Raw genomic sequence first — 17,446 nt, forward strand, 5'->3', positions numbered from 1 at the left:
TATAAAGTGAAGAACTAATGCTACTTCTTTATTATTTAATTTGTGAAGAGACCTGGGAATTGGTGAATTGTATTGTATTCAATCCTTGAAGTGTAACTGCAAATAAGATATTTGCTAATTCTTTCAGTAGTTCCCACTATTAGTGACCTGGAAATTTGTAGTCTGATTTCCTTATATTGTAAAGATTTTTATTTATTTATGTATTTATTTTGTTTTGGCAGTATAGTCCTTTGACACTTTCTGCACCATACTGAACATTTGGCCCACATTATGCATGTACTTTTCTTTTTCCTGTCTCTCCCTTGCTTTTTACTGGACTTTATTTAAGAAGACTTTCTGGAAACTTTCCTAGGTCACTTGCATATTTTCCTTTGTAGAAAAATTGAAAGAATGGATTTTGTAGTGTCTGACTGCATTCTGGGAAAAAAATTTCATGTTTTAATCGTTGGAATAAGAGCAGGCATTGTGGTGTTTCATTTATTTTATAAATATAGCTGTTCTCCATTAAAACAGTGACTGGTTTTGTTCAGATTTTGTTTTCTTTAGAAGGCCATTATACATTCTACCCTTCCACTTTTGAGGTGGAATATTAACTAACCATCAGGAGCCTTTCAGAAATACCATCGTTATCCTTGTTCTGGCACACTACTGCTGATTCCCAGTAGGGCTCTTATGTGGGTTCACTCTATGTATATATCTTCTTGCTCTATGATGATATTTATTTTCACTTTAAGGAAAATAGTAGTCTTAAATTTTTTCCAAATTGCTGTTTTATGGAGTCTCCTTATGGGAATTTTGTGCTTACAGATCCTTTTGAGCAAATGATGCCCTTAGTTTCTAGACTTCTATTCCATAGCTTGGAATACAAATTCTCTGGCTTGCTTTCTCAAGTTTCTGACTTCCATTCTTTCTGTCAGCTGATGATTATGGAAAAATCTTTTCTTCACCTCTACTCATGAATGAAACTAAGTAAATATACCTTTTACTAGCTAAAATGCATCTCTTTATATTTAACTTTTCATTACTTTGTTGAATTCTTAAGGTATTTTTAGTTCTATGTTTTAGAACAAGTATGGTTCACAACATGGCAGTTGAGTTTTAAATTTTGATTCATGTGATTGCACTACAAGAGGCAGAGCTGTTTAATGAGGTGATGGGCCATTGGCATGGAAGGATGGGATAGGGTTATTAGCAGTCACTCTCAATCAGTGAGCACACTGTCCTTTCTGTTCCTACTTTGCTGTGTAGCTGAGATTTGTAGCTGAGATTTGTAGAGGACTTAGAATGTAGAGTGAAACTTCGGAAACTTCGGAGGTTTTTCATTGTGGTTCTATAGTGATAGTATTGATAAAAATAAATATTACAAGTGGCTGTTTTAAGCATTTTCCTTTAAATGCTAACTGTAAGTGATTGCCTTTCTGATTTTGTTCTGCAAATGAGGTAAAGTCCAAGCTGATATTGGTTCTGAAGTTTTGTTTCATTCATGTAGAAACTAGCAATATAACAGTTTTTGTTAATCAAGTTAGTGGAAGGTTTGGCATATGGAAATTCTATTGCTTATGGAAAGTTCTTGACTAACTTTTCTTCCTTTTTCCCACCTACCTTTAGAATAGAGGAAGATGGCCTTCTGGTAAAGCCGTTCCAAAAAGCAAAGCAAGGCAGTGTGGTTCACAGGCAATTCGCAGCCGAAGAATGTGATAGGTATCTTTTATATACTGCTTTTGTGAGATATTGTTTACCTTAAGGGAAAGATAGCTTTCACTGAAGCATGTTTGTTATTATCAGGGAAGAAGCAAGAAAAAGAAGATTTCACTTGATATCGATGAGTGCTGTATCCTTCTGTTTCATTTTTCTTCAAGTTTGAAGGTGGGGCACAGGTTATCCATTATGGTAAAATACTGGGATTTCTCAGTTATGACAGTAGTTGACAGTGTAGTACCAGATACTGAGTCATTCTTCAAAAGAGCTACTTTTGTTGTTGAGATACAAGTTAATTGAAAAAGAAGGCATATATAGTGTTTTTATTTTTGAAGAGACTTATTTTCTGAATAAATAATTACAAATTTTACTCAAATTGTGGTACAAAATGTGTTTCAAATTATGTCTCTGAGGCCAATGTATTCTAAAAAGCATTACATAATTTTCCATGATTTTCATCTCCAAACTAAAGCATACAACCTTTTACTCTTGTATGTCGACGGTAAAAATGTAATAAATTGTTCCATTTTAGTAGCCAGACTATTTTTATAATGCAGAAATACAAACCTGTTTTAAACCAAAACTGCAATACTGAGAAGCTGTTGTCTAAATTACAGCTGAGAAAATAAACCAAGTTTCTGTGTATATGAGTACAGAGCATGTTTGATAAAGGAAGACAGTTTTATAAAGGTCTGGCAGCTGAATGAGATTTTAAACATGAAATTGCCTTGAATTCCTGTATTTCGAAAGTAGCTTCTATGAGTGGTTATTAAGTAAAAGTTGCTAATTAATTCTGTTCTTTCTGGAAATTACTGAACTGTTTGTGAGGAAAAAAATGTCTTTCTCTTAAGTATACAAAAAGTTTTTTGGTTTTGTTTTTTTTTTTTTAGTTTTAAGCTATGGTAAAACAAAAGAAGATAAGTTCTGGAACAATCCTTAATTGCTTTATTCAGTATGAAAGACATAAAAAGTTAGTGCATGACTACATTTTATACTATGGTGGCAAAATAGAGGACTTCCGACGAACTGGGTGAGAACCATTAGCAAACTTTCCCCTCATGACCCTAAAGCTTCCCTGTTATGTCAAGCTGGTAAATGTATATTATAGCTTTAGGGGCAGAAGTGGATGTGGCTGTGTGTGAAATTACTAATTTTTTTGGTCAAAAATGGTAACTACAGTAGTTGTAAATTGTAAATCCAAAAAAACAAAATTGCATTGTTTCATTTTTTAGATAAGACCTTACCATGAGCTGAATTATTCTTGTTTTGTTATGCAAAAAGAAAGATGACAGGTGAGCATTAATTGAAGGTACATTGAGAAATATCTGTCAGTACCTTCAAAATAACAGTCTGAAATACTTTTGAAATGTGCAGAAGTGCTATCCATTGTCCAGAATAATGATAACCTTCTTTAGAGATATATATAACTGCCTTTTAAAATTACTGTCTTCAATAAAGAGTATAAAAAGTGTTTTCAGATAGGATCAAGTCATCCACAATTGCAGTGGCCATTTTCCACCCTGAGTTTTTTTTGGTTTTTAGGGAACAGGTATGCCAGGGAATACATTTTTGGTAGTTTTATTTCATAGCAATGTATTCCTTTATGCTGTGGGGTGGAGATCATAACTGTGGAATACTGATGGTTACCAAATTATTATTTCATGGACTTTTCACTTTAATATTACATTGTACTAAAAAAAAGTGTGTCCTTTTATAGAGCAAATGACAAGACGGATCTTGATGTTATTAGAGAAAACCACAGATTCCTGTGGAATGAAGAAGACGAAGCAGACATGAATTGGTACTGAAAATATTATAGAACATGTTATTTTTAGATCACTTGTACTAAATTTGTAGTGTCCCCTACTAATAAGAATTACTGTGCATACTTAGTGATCATTCTTTGATCTTTGATGCATTTGAAAATGAAAGACCATTAGGAGGTCTTTCATATTGCGATATTGCTCAAGTGGCAACATGAGTTGATGACAGAAAAACTAATAAATAATTGTGCATTCTCTGAGATTCAAATGACTGTTCTGAAAACTCTGAAGAAATCCGAGTTTGAAAAAACATAGTTTCGTATGTATTGCAGATTTATTTTATGTATATTTTTCCAATTTTATGGAAATTACTCCTTAGTTTAATAAACATGTATCTGTTTCATTTCTCTGCAACTTGTGTTCTTTGCATGAAACAACATGTCTTGTTAATGTCATTACAATGTAAAGTTAATTGTGTCATGTTCTATATTTAATTAAAAATACCTTTTGTTATAGGGAGAAGAGGCTTGCAAAGAAGTATTATGATAAACTGTTCAAAGAATACTGCATAGCAGATCTCAGCAGATACAAAGAGAATAAGGTATGTTTAATTATTGTAAATCACACTGGTTTTGAAGTATGTCCTTTTTAAAAATTGCCTTATAATTGTGGATACGTTGTGAAACTGGAATGTTGTACCCCTTCTCTAGAGAAAGAGTTGTGAGAATTTGTCAAGTTACTTAATAAGCAGCAGCAGTTTGAATCCAAGCATTGTCACTGCCCCAAAAATGTGCTTCTGTGGGAATACGAGAATTTCTGTCAGATGGTGTTTTATGAAGAGGTACATTGTGTGTGAAAAAGGCAGAAAAAGCAAAGGGGTTAAAGGAAGAAGGCTACAGAGGTTGCTTGGAGAGGAGCAACAGATGAAGCCTAGAAAACCCCGGAATGTTACTGTTAAAAAAAAAAAAAGTCTAAAAAGAGTTTTGTACTTGAATGCTGGCAGAAACAATTTTGGAAAAGTCTATTCTAAAGTAGCATCTTTTGCTGGTTGTTCTTTTTTTCTGTTTGTGGAAACAGGATCTGTATGTGCCTTGTAAATAAATAGAATTTCTTAAGAGAAACAGCCCAGTTCCAGCACCAGGTTTTCTTCTTAACTGGAACAGCCTTTATTTTCTCCAAGTTTTTGGCTGACTAACTTCTTAGTCAGAGAGCATACAGGAATTTTCTATTGTGGTTTTGCAAAGAGTGTAGCTAACTCAGATGTGTCTTGATGTTAACACACAGTAACCCAGTGCTGTAAACAGTGTCTATATAGTTCTTTTAGACTATTTATAGTATTGAAAACTACATTAACTGGTAAATAGTTGAAAGAACTGGGCTTAACTCTATTAGGCAGAAAAGATGATAGTCATCTAAAGACAATTGGAACAGTAAAATGTGAACATTTAATTAAAATTAACAAAAATTAAAATGCTGAAGATGCCTTCCCTCCTTTTTTTGAGTAAATTTCATTTTACTTTCCTATAGCTGTTTCATATTGCTCAATGTCCTCTCTGTCCCCTAACTGATTTCCCTGGAGCAGACTTACAGATTTTGTTTCTTTCACTGCTGTGCCAAGTTTCCGTGTGTTTGCTATCTTTTGTGGGAAACCCTTCTGCCCTAGATTTTTTGTGTATGTGTGTTGTGTGAACAGTATTTCCCTGTCAGACTTCAAGTGTGTCTGTCCTAACTTTGAGGTCACTCTTAATTCCCATTTATACACATAAGTCATTACCTATATTTTTGGAATTGCCATGTCAGCATAACTGCTGTGTCATGTAGTTCGTAAAATATTTATGCTTTCTGTTCTCAAATACATTCTGATCATATGAAAGTCCTTTCTTAGAAATTCTGAGAAAAATAGGAAAAACAAGAGATTTTTTTCAATTACTGATTTATCCATGCCTATGTTTGGTAGAGAAGGATTTCAAAGCAGGCTTTTTTCTTGGAAGTCTGAAATGGGCTGCTGATCCCATTCGCACCGATGGAATGCAGTCTGTGCTTTCAGATTTTTCCTGCCTTGATTTTTTTTTTCTGCATTTTTAGAAACTGTTGGATATCTTTAGCCCCTTGTACCTTCTGTTTTGCAGTGCTGGTGCTATGAGAGGTTGCAGGGTGGACAACAAGCTTCTTAGCTGGCCAACTTTTTGTATGATAGTTGTTGATGCTTTATATGATGGTACTTCATATTGATATAAGAAAGTGGAAGCATTGATTTGCTGGAACAACCTCCCCAGTGGCACGTTACAATCCCCACAGCTGGAGGTTTTGCAGGTGCAATTGCACAGGGTGCTGGATAATCTCATCTCTGCCCCCTTTCCCATGAATAGTTGAACAAGGCTGAACAACAATGGTTGTCGAGGTGCCTTCCAGCCTGGGCTGTTCTTTGATTCTGTTGGTTCTATATCCTGCTTAGATGGTGTCAAAGTAAAGTTGGAGGTCAGTTTTCTGTAATGTTTTAAACGTTTATATTGCACAGATTGAGACTTGCTCATACATGCTCATCTGACTTTTCACAGCTGTAATTGTTTTGCTCCAACAAAGTCTTCAAGTCAGATAATTTTTCTAAAGATCTCTGCATAGAGATTGTAGCTCAGATCTCTTTTGGAATTTTTCTTCCAAGAAAAAACTATGTTTTCCGAAACACTGGATAATTATAAGGGCAAGTTTCATGGGAGCGTCTCTCCTGAGGTCTGAAAAATAAGCAGAGCACCTTGTCAAAGGCTGAAGCTCAGAAGAAAACAGTAAGAAGCTCTAAGATATATGAAATGTGCAACCACATTGCAGTTGCTGGTTCAGACTGTTTCACTGACATGCACACATGGCTGTTCACTGACATGCACACATGGCTGTGCACACACACACACACATGCGCACACACACACACATGCACACACACACACATCCGCACAGAGATGGCTGACACTCCCCTAGTCTCGCAGCACACCCCCTGTGCTGTCAGCCCTAGACATACAGAGGTGTTCTCACACCCAGAGCTGACCCGTGCAGACTCACTCACCCCCCATGCTCCCAGGCCCTTCACCTTGCTGATGGTCTGGCTTGGTCTTCTCTGCTGCTCCCACACTCACTTGCACTCATCTTGGTTGCTGGCACTGCAGTCAAAGAGGACCTTGTGATCCATGATCCCACTTTTCATTTTGTGGTTAGAACATACAATCTTTTCCTTTTAATCAAATGCCAATGTGAACCTCTGGTATGAGGCTACTTAGAGACAGTGTGTTCTGACAGCTATTGCTTTTGATGGGTCTGTTACTCCTTACATTTTCCCTAGATAAGAAATTTTTAGGTCAAGGTTGTCTTTGAACCATCAGTGCATCTTGTCTGCAAGCTTTCAGGCTGATAAATGACCGTCTGTATTGTCAGATAGTTTAATTCTATTGTCAGTTTTGTGATGCAGCAAGGGAACTGCATTAGCTCTACTCTGCATCTAAGCTTTACTTTGATATGCATTGGACTTGAAATGTTTTCTTCTTGTTGTTGTCTTATTTTTCTAGAAAAGTTCTTATTTGCTGTCTCTGCTTTGTTTTGCAGCTTAACAGATTGGAAATGTCTCCTATTGCCAAGAAATGAAATCTGTTTGACACCTGGTCATTAAATAGAATACATTTTATTCTTTTGTTTTTATTTCCAGATTTCTAGGCCAACTTGTCTTCCACTTGGAAATGTTAATATTTTTGCTTTTGTAATTGTTTTTCAGTATGGAGACTTTCCTGTGAAAATAAAAATCTGTAAAGTATTTTTATAAATAAAATATCATTCTGGCAAGCAGAGGCAGAGAGATATATTTAATTAAAAGAGAAAGAAATTAAATTTTTCTGACTGAGATTGAATGGATGAACCACATGCAGGAAATCAATCAACTGAAATGATTCTTTCTGATACTGAATACATTGAGTATTTACAACTTAATTTTGGTTCTTAACAGTTTGGATTTAGATGGCGACATGAGAAAGAAGTAATTTCAGGAAAAGGTAATGCTATCTTTCATTTTTTATTACATTTCTTGATGCTTTTTGACATAATTTTGTTAGACGGTATTTGACAATACTGATAAGTTTATCAGATAATAATGGACGATAAATTGACTTAACTTCCAACTTTGCTGTTTTATGCACATAGGTCTAGACTGCACACTGATCTGCATATTTTAACCTTAAAAGAACATTTGGTTTATTCTCAAAAGATCAGATTTGTAGTGAACACCACCATAACGCATTTGATAATGTAGAATACTCTTAATTGAAGTGTCTCAGTACATTTCCTCAGGAAATTATTTATTAATAGTTTCTCCAATGCTGTTCTGCAAAAGGTTAACTTTTTAATCAAAGTTTCTTGTGTGATGTCTGTTTGAGGTTAAATTGGAATTGAAAGCCTCAATGGGAATAGTGGGAATGGTTATCATGTCTCCCAGTCCTGTTTCTGAATCGGCAGCTTAATTCTGTGTGTGAATTCTTACCAGTGTGTTACTGGGACCTTGCACAGCAGTCCCCATTCCATGGCCTAGGTGCTTGGGCATTTTCAAGTTGCTGAACAAGCAAGAAAATGAGATGAATAGATTACTCTTCCTGTGGGTGGATCCTCATACGTGTGTAGTTTTCGGAAGTCATGGATGCAGACACAAGAAAATTGTATGGGGTGATATTGTTGATCAGTGTCTCTCAGCTACAGTTTTGTGGAGAGCTGCATTCTGTAAACAGCTCTATTATAGTATACTACAGAAAGTTAAAAAAGAATTATGTTTTTAAAAATATGTATTTCACATTAGGAAGTGTAAACATTAATGATGGGATTTTTAAGCTATAAAGATTAGAACTTCTAAAGGTGGTTGTAGTAATATGTTGCATTCAGCACTACAGATTGTGTTACCAGATAGTTACATTTGGTGCTTTATTGAATGCTTTAAAAAGATAATTAAAATTAAATGAGAAATAAATTATTTTTATGTCTTCATGGGGGAAAAGAATTTAAAGCTGCATTGTAATTTTAATATCTGGTACTCCATATTTTAAAATGTGGCAAAAGTGCAGAATTACAAGTTTCAAGCTTTTTAATGGAATGCTGATGGAAAGCGTACAATGGAATATAAGAGTTGATAAATCCTCCCTTTCACCACTGGAGGGCGGGAGAACCCAACGCGCTCACGGATGTCGGACTCTCTTCCCGAGTGCGGTTCTAAACTATCCTTTAAAAAAGGCGTGGGTCTTCAATGCTATTTTCAAATATAAATCAGCAATATAAATTGATTTCCTCAAATCTAATAAAACGTTATTACCTGCCTGTCTGATAATTTGCATTGTATGTACTTAATTTAGCTGTGTCAGTAATAGTGGTGATGAGAACCACTGCTGGTGCCTTCAAATGTTCACATTGCAAGTGGTGTTTCATTGCAGAACTGAAGTATCTGAGGACACTGCCAATCCACTAGTTAGCAGCTTAAGCAGAATTTTCTGAGGTTAATCGTTCACCAACAGTCCTGCTTGTGAGCCTATTAATACACATCCTTCACATCCCTTCTACCAGCCCTGTATACAAATCAGGCTTCTGCAAAAGGAATATACGTATCTTTATTTCTCCAATATTAGGAAGTCAGTGCTGTAAACAACATTGGTTAGGTGCAAATTGTATTAAAATCATTGTTGCCTTTCACATAATGAACTGAAGGAAGCTATTAAAGCTGACATATCATTTCTCACAAAATTGGATTTCCTTTTCTTGAAAGAAAGGTGTTTATGAAAGGTCATTAGAATACAAGTTGTATGTCTGGTGTGTCAGGTAAATTAGATAGGCAATAAGAATGTGGGCATCATTTGGTATGTACGTGATACTTTCAATAGTTTGATGTCATTAAAGATGCATGTCTGTATCACACTTCCTAATCCATCACCACTACTAAGTAAGTAATTATTTAGGGTATAGAATGTCTCCTAGTAACATTCATTTTTTCAGAGTTCAGTATTAGGCTTATTATTTCTTAGTTTATCTTCATCCATAGATTTCAAAACACAGTTCCAGTTTTGTTTTTCTTTGCAAATAGGCAGCATTAGGCAAGTTTGATTGATTGACTGATTGATTGCTTTGTTGTTCTCTGTTATTGTTTCCTTACTCTAGATGTTATTTTTAGATTGGCACTCTTTTTTGTTGGAAAGAAATGGAACACAAAAATCAAAAACTGAGCAAAACTGGAAATAACAAGCCTAAACCTATGCATGTTAATCATTGAACCACACTTTGCTGGTTTTGACCTCTTTACAGGTCAGTTTTCCTGTGGAAATAAGCACTGTGATGAGCAAGAAGGCCTGAAGAGCTGGGAGGTGAATTTTGGTTACGTTGAGCATGGTGAAAAGAGGAATGCACTTGTGAAGCTGCGTAAGTCAGCCCTTCAAGGATATGTACACTTAAAAGAAGAAAAATATCTCGTGCTTTAAAAGCCATCGAACAAGACTCAATTATATTAGTTCATGCAAAGTGAAAAATGCAGAATAGGATATAATTTTCTTAATCACAGGTGGTAGTATGATGGTCCTGATTTAGAGAGAACAGCTATTATCATTATATATAATGAAGTTGTTACAGGTTGACCACTTCATACTGTATAATGAATGATGTCATAAAATTAGAATAATCGATTATAAGCTGTTCTGTATACAGGCATGTCTAGTTTTAATGGACAATATGACATTGCAGGGAGGGTTTCAGCATTGTCATTGCTCATTCAGTTACAACCCTTAGGAGTCCTTAGGGTTTTGGACCAGACAACTTCTTGCACACCTTCAACTACGGATTTTAATATTTATGTTTTCTTACAAAGTTCTTATCTTTAATCAATTTCTTTTCCATTCTTGCATCTTGACTGGGATTTTCTTTTTCAGTATTGTGTATATTTTGATACATTCATCACATAATTAAACTTACCATAGTTTACACAGTTACTTTGTGTAAAACAAGCTAATGGTGGCTTTTTGTTTTGTGCACAAGACACTCCATGTAGGAGCACTTGGTCTCTTGCAAAGCTCTAAGACGCTTATGGGTCTTCAGTGTTATTATAGAACAATTTGATCTGTCCCCAAAGATCCATAAAATGTGATGTCTGTACATGATAAGCACTGATACTTTTTTAATGAATAGTTGCCAATGCTAAACCTGTGATCTTTCTCCAGGTTTAGTAAAATCCGGGTTTGTACTGAAGAATTTCGTTGTGGTATTTTCCTAAATCCTGGCTGCAATTACATTGTAACTACAGTTTTGAAGGAAAAGCTACTGGAACTGAAAGATCTACTTCTAAATTTTGTTAATTATGCTTATCAGAATGATGGCTGCAATGTTCTTATTTTCTCTTTTTCAGGACTATGTCCAGAATGTTCCTACAAACTAAACTTTCATCACCGGTAATGAAATATTTTAAAATTTGGGGGGTGAATTATTGATAGGTTACAGTTATGATGAACAGCAAATAGGGGAAAGACTTCACCTAGATGATTAGGAACTTCATTTATGCTGAACTAGCATAAACGTTCTGTAGTTCTTATAAAGTCACTGACTTGTCCCTGCTGAGAGTTAGGGACTGCACTAACGAAAGTGCAAAACCCCTCAAACTGGAAGAATCCCATCCCTACCACCACAGAAGTTTCATTTGCTTAATTTCAGCCTAGTGATTATTTTTCTTATCTGAACATTTATGCAAAACACTTTTTAAATTTCCCCTCTTGCTGTGTTTCAGAGCTGAAATGCTTTTCCTTTTACTAGAAATAGTGGCTTTATGTGTGAGTCAAGTGACTGTGCTTGGAAAGTTTGAATTTGAATGTTTGTTCTTCTTAAGAATCTTATTAATTGGAGAGAAAATTAGTGTATTTCGAACCTACAAAATGTGTGCATTAAGATTAGATTTTTTTAAATTTGTTTTTTATATAGTATCTGTAATCTTATTGAATTCCACAGCTATTGACACTCAGGTTTTATGATTTTTTAAATTTTGATGTGGCATTAACTTAGTTGCATGTCTCAGTAATTAACCCATACAATTATCTGCAAAGCATGTGAAAGGCAAACCTCTGAGCCAGGAAACAATGATTTCTTTTCTAAAGTAACACAAATCAAATGTGCATCTAGTAGTCAATCCATTTTGAAAGTTAATTCATACGCCATTTCACTAGAGCACTGTGTAGGCAGATATTAGGAGGGATAGTTCATTAACTGAGATTAGTTTGATCTGTCTTGATTTTTGGAGCTAAAGTCGTAAAACCACTTGAGTTCTGAATAAGCATGGTCACACATTTTGACTGTTCCAGAGTAATACTTACTTTGAAAGAATTTCACTGACCTCTTCTTACAAAGAAGTAGGAAAAAGCCTATGTTCTTACAACAAGCCAGTATAAGTAATGCTGAAAATAAAACACATGGCTTGGTTGTTTGCAGCAGCTTCTTAGGCTTGAGAGTCCTCTACCTCAGGTTTTGTTGCTATCAAATATGAAAATATATTTTAAAATCTGTATTAACTGTATTTTTCTCCCTACATATATACAAAGTTATTTACTAAAAGAAAAAAAATCAAAATAAATAAGAATTCGGCATGTTATAAAATTGTTTTCTGTATTTAATATTTGTTTGCCAATGCACTGTTTTTGTTGTCTGTATCAGTGTCATATTAATGAGTTTAGCATTTCCTGTCCTTTGCCTTCAGCTCTAGAGCTCTTGTGTTTCTATAGCACTTTTCTTTTTAAAACCAAATTAATTTTTTCAGTTTAGCTACTGTTAGGTTTCTGAAAAAATGAGAACTGTTTGACTGAATTAAATGCTTCAGATTTCCTGTTGCATAAGAAGTACATATAATAGAGGAGGTGTATATTCATCTTTTTTAAAGGAGGAAAGAAGTCAAAGCACACAAGAAAGGAGGCACAGCTGTACAGGACTCTAAAGAGCCAAAAAATAAGAAGACTAAATTTTCTCGTTCAACAAAAAAGAAGTCCAAAAAAAAGACCCATAAAGGTACATTTAAGTTTTAAACCTTCAGTTATTAAAATGTACAAATGTGTTAGTTGAACCTTAGTTTTTCTATAGCTGCATAGATATAGATGCATAATTATGTATAGATAAATACATTTAGTTATACATAGAGATATGTAACTTTCTTGATTCTAACACAGGTAGTCAAAAAGATAAATTTCTGAGGTAAAATTTCCTAGATGCAAAAAAAAAGATAAATTTCTTATATGTAAGAGAGGGGGAGAGCCTTTTGAAAAATATGCATTACAAGGAAAATTTATCCAAGAATTGGACATTGCATACCAGAAAGGGTTGTGAAGTATTTCATTTCATGAGGCTTTGGGGTTGAAAGCCTTTTGGAAATGTTAGATAACCTTTTTACACCACAGATCTTGGGATAACATAATTGAACTAAAACTGAGACCTTTGCACTCATGCAAAAAAAATCCTTCTACTTCGGTATTTGCTTGCTTTTTTTGAGTGTGGTGTGTGCATGTTTGTGCACGTTTGTGTGTAATACATTGTGAAACAATGTGTGTGAACAACTGTGTGTAATCCTTGTGAACAATTTAAGATAACAGATAACCAAGGTAAGCTTACTATTTTTTTTTTTATCTTGGTGCTTCTTTACAGATCAGGTTTCTTCAGAAGATTCAGATAGTTCTGATAAAGGTAAAGTATTTTAATATCTCTTATGTTTTTGTAATAAGTTGTATTATTTCATTTGTCATTGATCTTAGTTTTATTAGCTGACTTTTTAATTATTTTATAAGATAAAAATACTGCGTGCAAACAAACAAATATGAAGGTTCAGATTAATTACTTATATATCCTAGAGAAAAACTGTAGGGAATTTTAAGAAGGAAATTGTTTAAGCAAAGAATGAAAATGTGGGCAGATAACAGAATAGAAATAATCAGAAAAATGAGAAGTCAGACTGTTCCAGAAAAGAGTAGAGGGTGCAAAAATAGGTACATTATTAATTACATGGGTCCAGGTATGCAAATGTATGCTGTGTAATCTGTGCTGTGTAAGGAAAGTACTTTTCTGATATAATAACTAGTACATTTTCCTTCACAGAACTGTATGTACTCTGCTCAAAAAAATTAAGATTTTAAATACATCCTAGGCTTTAATAAAGTCTTTTCCAGCTACCACCAGTAGTACCTCAGAGACCTACTTGTTGCACGAGCACTCAGTCTCAGTAACTCTTTAGGCACTGGTTGTCTCTGTAGCTCAGTAATTCCAGTCTCCAGTTTCTTTTTGATTAAAAAAGCCCCATCTCCTGGTCATGCCAATTCTTGCTGCAGACTGTCTAGAAGGGATTGAGTGTTTCTACTGATTTCTGTGCTCTGCTGTACGTTTTTAAGGATGTCTTGAGGCTCCAGGTTTTCACAGTTAGCTACAGGAAGACCTGAAGCAGTTTTCTTATGACTTGGACCATGCCCAAAGTTTCTGTTTTGCCAGGAAAGCTTTATTGGAAGATCAGTTTTTTCTAGGTCAGTGCATGTTTCTGATACGAGTTTTCACTCCTATATACCTACACAAAACAGTTAGGCAGTAATCCGTGTTTTCTGACAATTTCACTGGTAAGTCACGATATAAATAGTCATTTAAGTAGAAATAAGGTAATTGATCCATTTGATGTCATTAATTGAAATTCTATTGTAATTCTGGGTTTGCGATTGTTTGATTTTAGGAACAAAGTGCTGTGCTGCTGTTGTGTTGAGAGCAGTGTTTTCACACAATTGTTGTTATGTTTGGCCAAAATGTTAGTTCATGGTATCCAAGACTCTTTTTGATGCTACATTGATTAAAGTTGCAAAACATTTTCATTTTCATTTTATGCAAGGTAAAGTGCTAATTCTCATGATTGTAGTTAAACATTGCTCCTAGTAATATACCATCTAAGTAAAAAAAAAAGATTAATTATTTTACAACTTATTTAATAAACACTTTAAATTTTTTAACAGATTCTAATAACAGCGATGCAGAAGATGGTCCTTCAGATGCTGACTTTTGGAAAGGTCCCCTACAAGATGCAGATGAAAAATCACGGTTAGTTTGATCGTGTGAACTTGTAGCTGGTAAAATGTACAGTGTCCATTCAGAACTGCAAAGGCAGAGATTTTTCCTGAGTGTTTCAATGAATAATCTGACATTTAAAGTTATGTCAGATCTTTTTTCATGCTAACCTAAGAATGTGTTTTTAAAGAGGAGTCATACACAACTCTGGATGAAAACCTTTCTCAAACCACTGATACCACTGCTGTCTTACCTTCTACTATGCTGTTAATTATTTTAGAAGTAAATCCTAACAGCTCACTACTGTTCCTCAGTCAAGAAATTGTGAAGGATATTGGAATAATTCAAAATTATCTATACGTTCTACGACTCTAAGAAGAAGTTTACTAAATATTTTTCATACAAAGATTATCTCCTAGGTAAAAATCCAAAGCAGAACTGTCTTTGACATTTTTGTTGTTGTTGTTCTTACAGGGAGGAGGAGTTTGATGAGTATTTTCAAGACTTGTTTCTCTAAACCTTGAAATTGATATAGGCTGACTTTCTTCATGAATTGTCAAGATGGAAGTCTGGAAATCCAATCATAATTTACCCGAGACCTCTTTCTTCCAGCATACTTTTTCTACAGTCACTCATATGAACCATTTGGGTAGATTATCTTTGTAGAAGGCTTCAAATCTAAAAACTTTGTCTCTTATGATAGTTTGCATACTCATGAAACAAGAGAAATAACTCTTTCAGTGCAAGAGATATATGGCACCCAGACTTAAACAAACAAGAATATGGTTTATTAACATTACATCAGAAGTTCACTGCTTTTTATTTTATCCCAAACTTCAGGTATTGTCAGATTTTTATGAAGGAGCATTTGTAAGTTTCTGTGAGTAGTTTAAAGCCATACACTTTAATATATTTGTATTTTTAATTTATTTAACAAGAGGTAATAGCCGTAAATTTATTGGCCATGTAGACTTTAATATTCAGGTTTTAGTCTCCGTAAGTATTTTCAAGTGCTATTGGAGAAGTTCAAGTTTTATCAAATATGTACTCTGCTTGAATTAAGTAAATTGTGAAATGTCTCCCATAATCCTTTAAAAAGTTCAGTTTATTGTGACTTTGTTTTAAATTTTAGCTAAAATGCGATGTGTCTTATAATTCCATTTATAAAAATTTGGTTGTATTTTTGATGTAAAACATACGTGTGTGGCTTTCTACCGGAGATGTACATGTGACTTTTATGTTATCTGTGGCTTCTGATCTCCTTTCCATTAATTGAATGTTAATCCTTCTTTAAAGTGTAATCCTAAATATACAAGTAAAGCATGTATATTGCTTGAGAAACTTACTGGATTTGTATTCCTCTTCAAGGTGCAACATATCTTTAAAGATTCATTCAGTTATGTTTCACAAGAAACAGTCTGCACATGAATAAGTACAGTGGGTGTTTTTTTCTGTCAGGTGCAAATTACTTTGGATACGAAGAACAAACTTTTTTAAATTAAATTTTCATGTTATTCTGAGGAAAGTTACTATTGTATAAAATATATCTTTTGATAAGTACTTTTCACTGTAGATATATGTATAGAAAGTATTTATAGTATTTGATGTGGAAAAAGGAACAGCAGAGATGGTTGCAGTGTATTTATGAACATTTTACTCATGTGAATAAGTTGAGAACTCTATTTACAAGTATTACTTAACAAAATTACATTTTGAACAGTTTGTACTTACATAATAGATGACAGTACAAGGACATGTTTAGGGTGTCCTTGAGTAAGAAATAAATGTAACCTTGCATGAAGGCTTCTTTAGGTAAGAAGGTGGATTTAAAGGTTAATTCTCTGTCATCTTTCAAGCTTGGTTGAGAGTCAAATCCAATCTGCAGCAATCTACTTACACGTGTGCAACTTGCCCAAAGGGGTTTTTGTCGAATGTGTTACTATATTTGTTGCTTCAAGTATTGTATATTAAGTATGTGTTCTGGATAACTAACTCCTCTTTGGGTCTTTAAAATACAGTTATAAAAATTTACAGTATACATAGTAAATACATAATTTAATACAGTTTGAATAAAATTACATTATCAAACAACCTTGAAATAGTTTTCTTTAGTAGCTGCATTTAATACAGAAAATAACACATGATATACCCAGTTTTATGTCATAACTGTTTGCATAAAATATTTGGCTCATTTATAAGTCAGGATGTTTTAAGTGTTTGGGGTTTTTTTGTGGATTCCTTTAATTTTGAGTGATAATTGTACACAGTATCTCTGTTCTTAGAAAGGTGTATATAGAGCAATTCACTCATTCTCCCTTCTCTGTGAATACTGAGGGCCCTTCAGAGGGGAAAAAAGTGTGGGTCTTCTTTGTTTAAAGGGGGAGGAAAAGTGGCAGGATTGAGCCTGCATGTTGAATTTGCTTATTGCAGGAATTGCGTTTGACATCCATCTCCTTGGATTTGGAACTGGTTCCAGTGAATACTCAGATCTGTGCATAATATACCAGCCATTTCCCCTCCTCCATCTGCAGGAGGAGCTGGCTTTGCAAGACCTGAGTAGAATGAATGGAGTGGACTGTCATTGTTCAAGAACAGGTTTTGGTAGCTCTTCATTGTTTATGAGGAGCTAATTTGTGTGCAGTCTGTCTCTGGTATTAGGGAGAGGTAATGTGAATTCTAATGTGCTCTACCTCTGTTTTCCTTTCCCTTCTCATTATTAAATTGTTGCCAACTAATTGGTTTTCAAATACTTTAATTTATTGCATTTTCAAAAGGGTACATTGGGAGTATGTGAGCCTTTTAAAATGCTTTTGAATGTAGATCCTACTGTGGATATGCTGGTATCTTAGCAAACTCTCTTGGCAATTTTGAATAAACACAGTGTACCATGGGCTTGCTTTTTATAAACAGAGCCAGGGAAT

The 17,446-nt window shown here is 34.4% G+C and overlaps 1 protein-coding gene across 2 annotated transcripts in view; it reads left to right on the forward strand.

Annotated features, from left to right (window-relative positions):
- The window catches only part of LOC103763155 (protein FRA10AC1), a 37,012-nt gene extending 19,597 nt beyond the window's left edge, over positions 1-17,415 (forward strand). For both annotated transcript variants that reach the window (XM_018069168.2, XM_018069169.2), the window contains exons 3-14: positions 1,609-1,701; positions 1,786-1,831; positions 2,652-2,728; positions 3,416-3,499; positions 3,978-4,062; positions 7,447-7,492; positions 9,774-9,887; positions 10,864-10,906; positions 12,379-12,503; positions 13,134-13,172; positions 14,474-14,558; positions 15,000-17,415. In XM_018069168.2, the coding sequence (XP_017924657.1) occupies positions 1,609-1,701; positions 1,786-1,831; positions 2,652-2,728; positions 3,416-3,499; positions 3,978-4,062; positions 7,447-7,492; positions 9,774-9,887; positions 10,864-10,906; positions 12,379-12,503; positions 13,134-13,172; positions 14,474-14,558; positions 15,000-15,042 (880 nt within the window). In that variant the 3' untranslated portion in view covers positions 15,043-17,415. The remainder of the gene's footprint in view (positions 1-1,608; positions 1,702-1,785; positions 1,832-2,651; positions 2,729-3,415; positions 3,500-3,977; positions 4,063-7,446; positions 7,493-9,773; positions 9,888-10,863; positions 10,907-12,378; positions 12,504-13,133; positions 13,173-14,473; positions 14,559-14,999) is intronic.
- The last annotated feature ends 31 nt before the right edge of the window (positions 17,416-17,446 follow it).

Source organism: Manacus vitellinus, unplaced genomic scaffold, assembly GCF_001715985.3.
Source record: "Manacus vitellinus isolate BGI_N305 unplaced genomic scaffold, ASM171598v3 scaffold_15_pilon, whole genome shotgun sequence".
Lineage (NCBI taxonomy): Eukaryota > Metazoa > Chordata > Aves > Passeriformes > Pipridae > Manacus > Manacus vitellinus.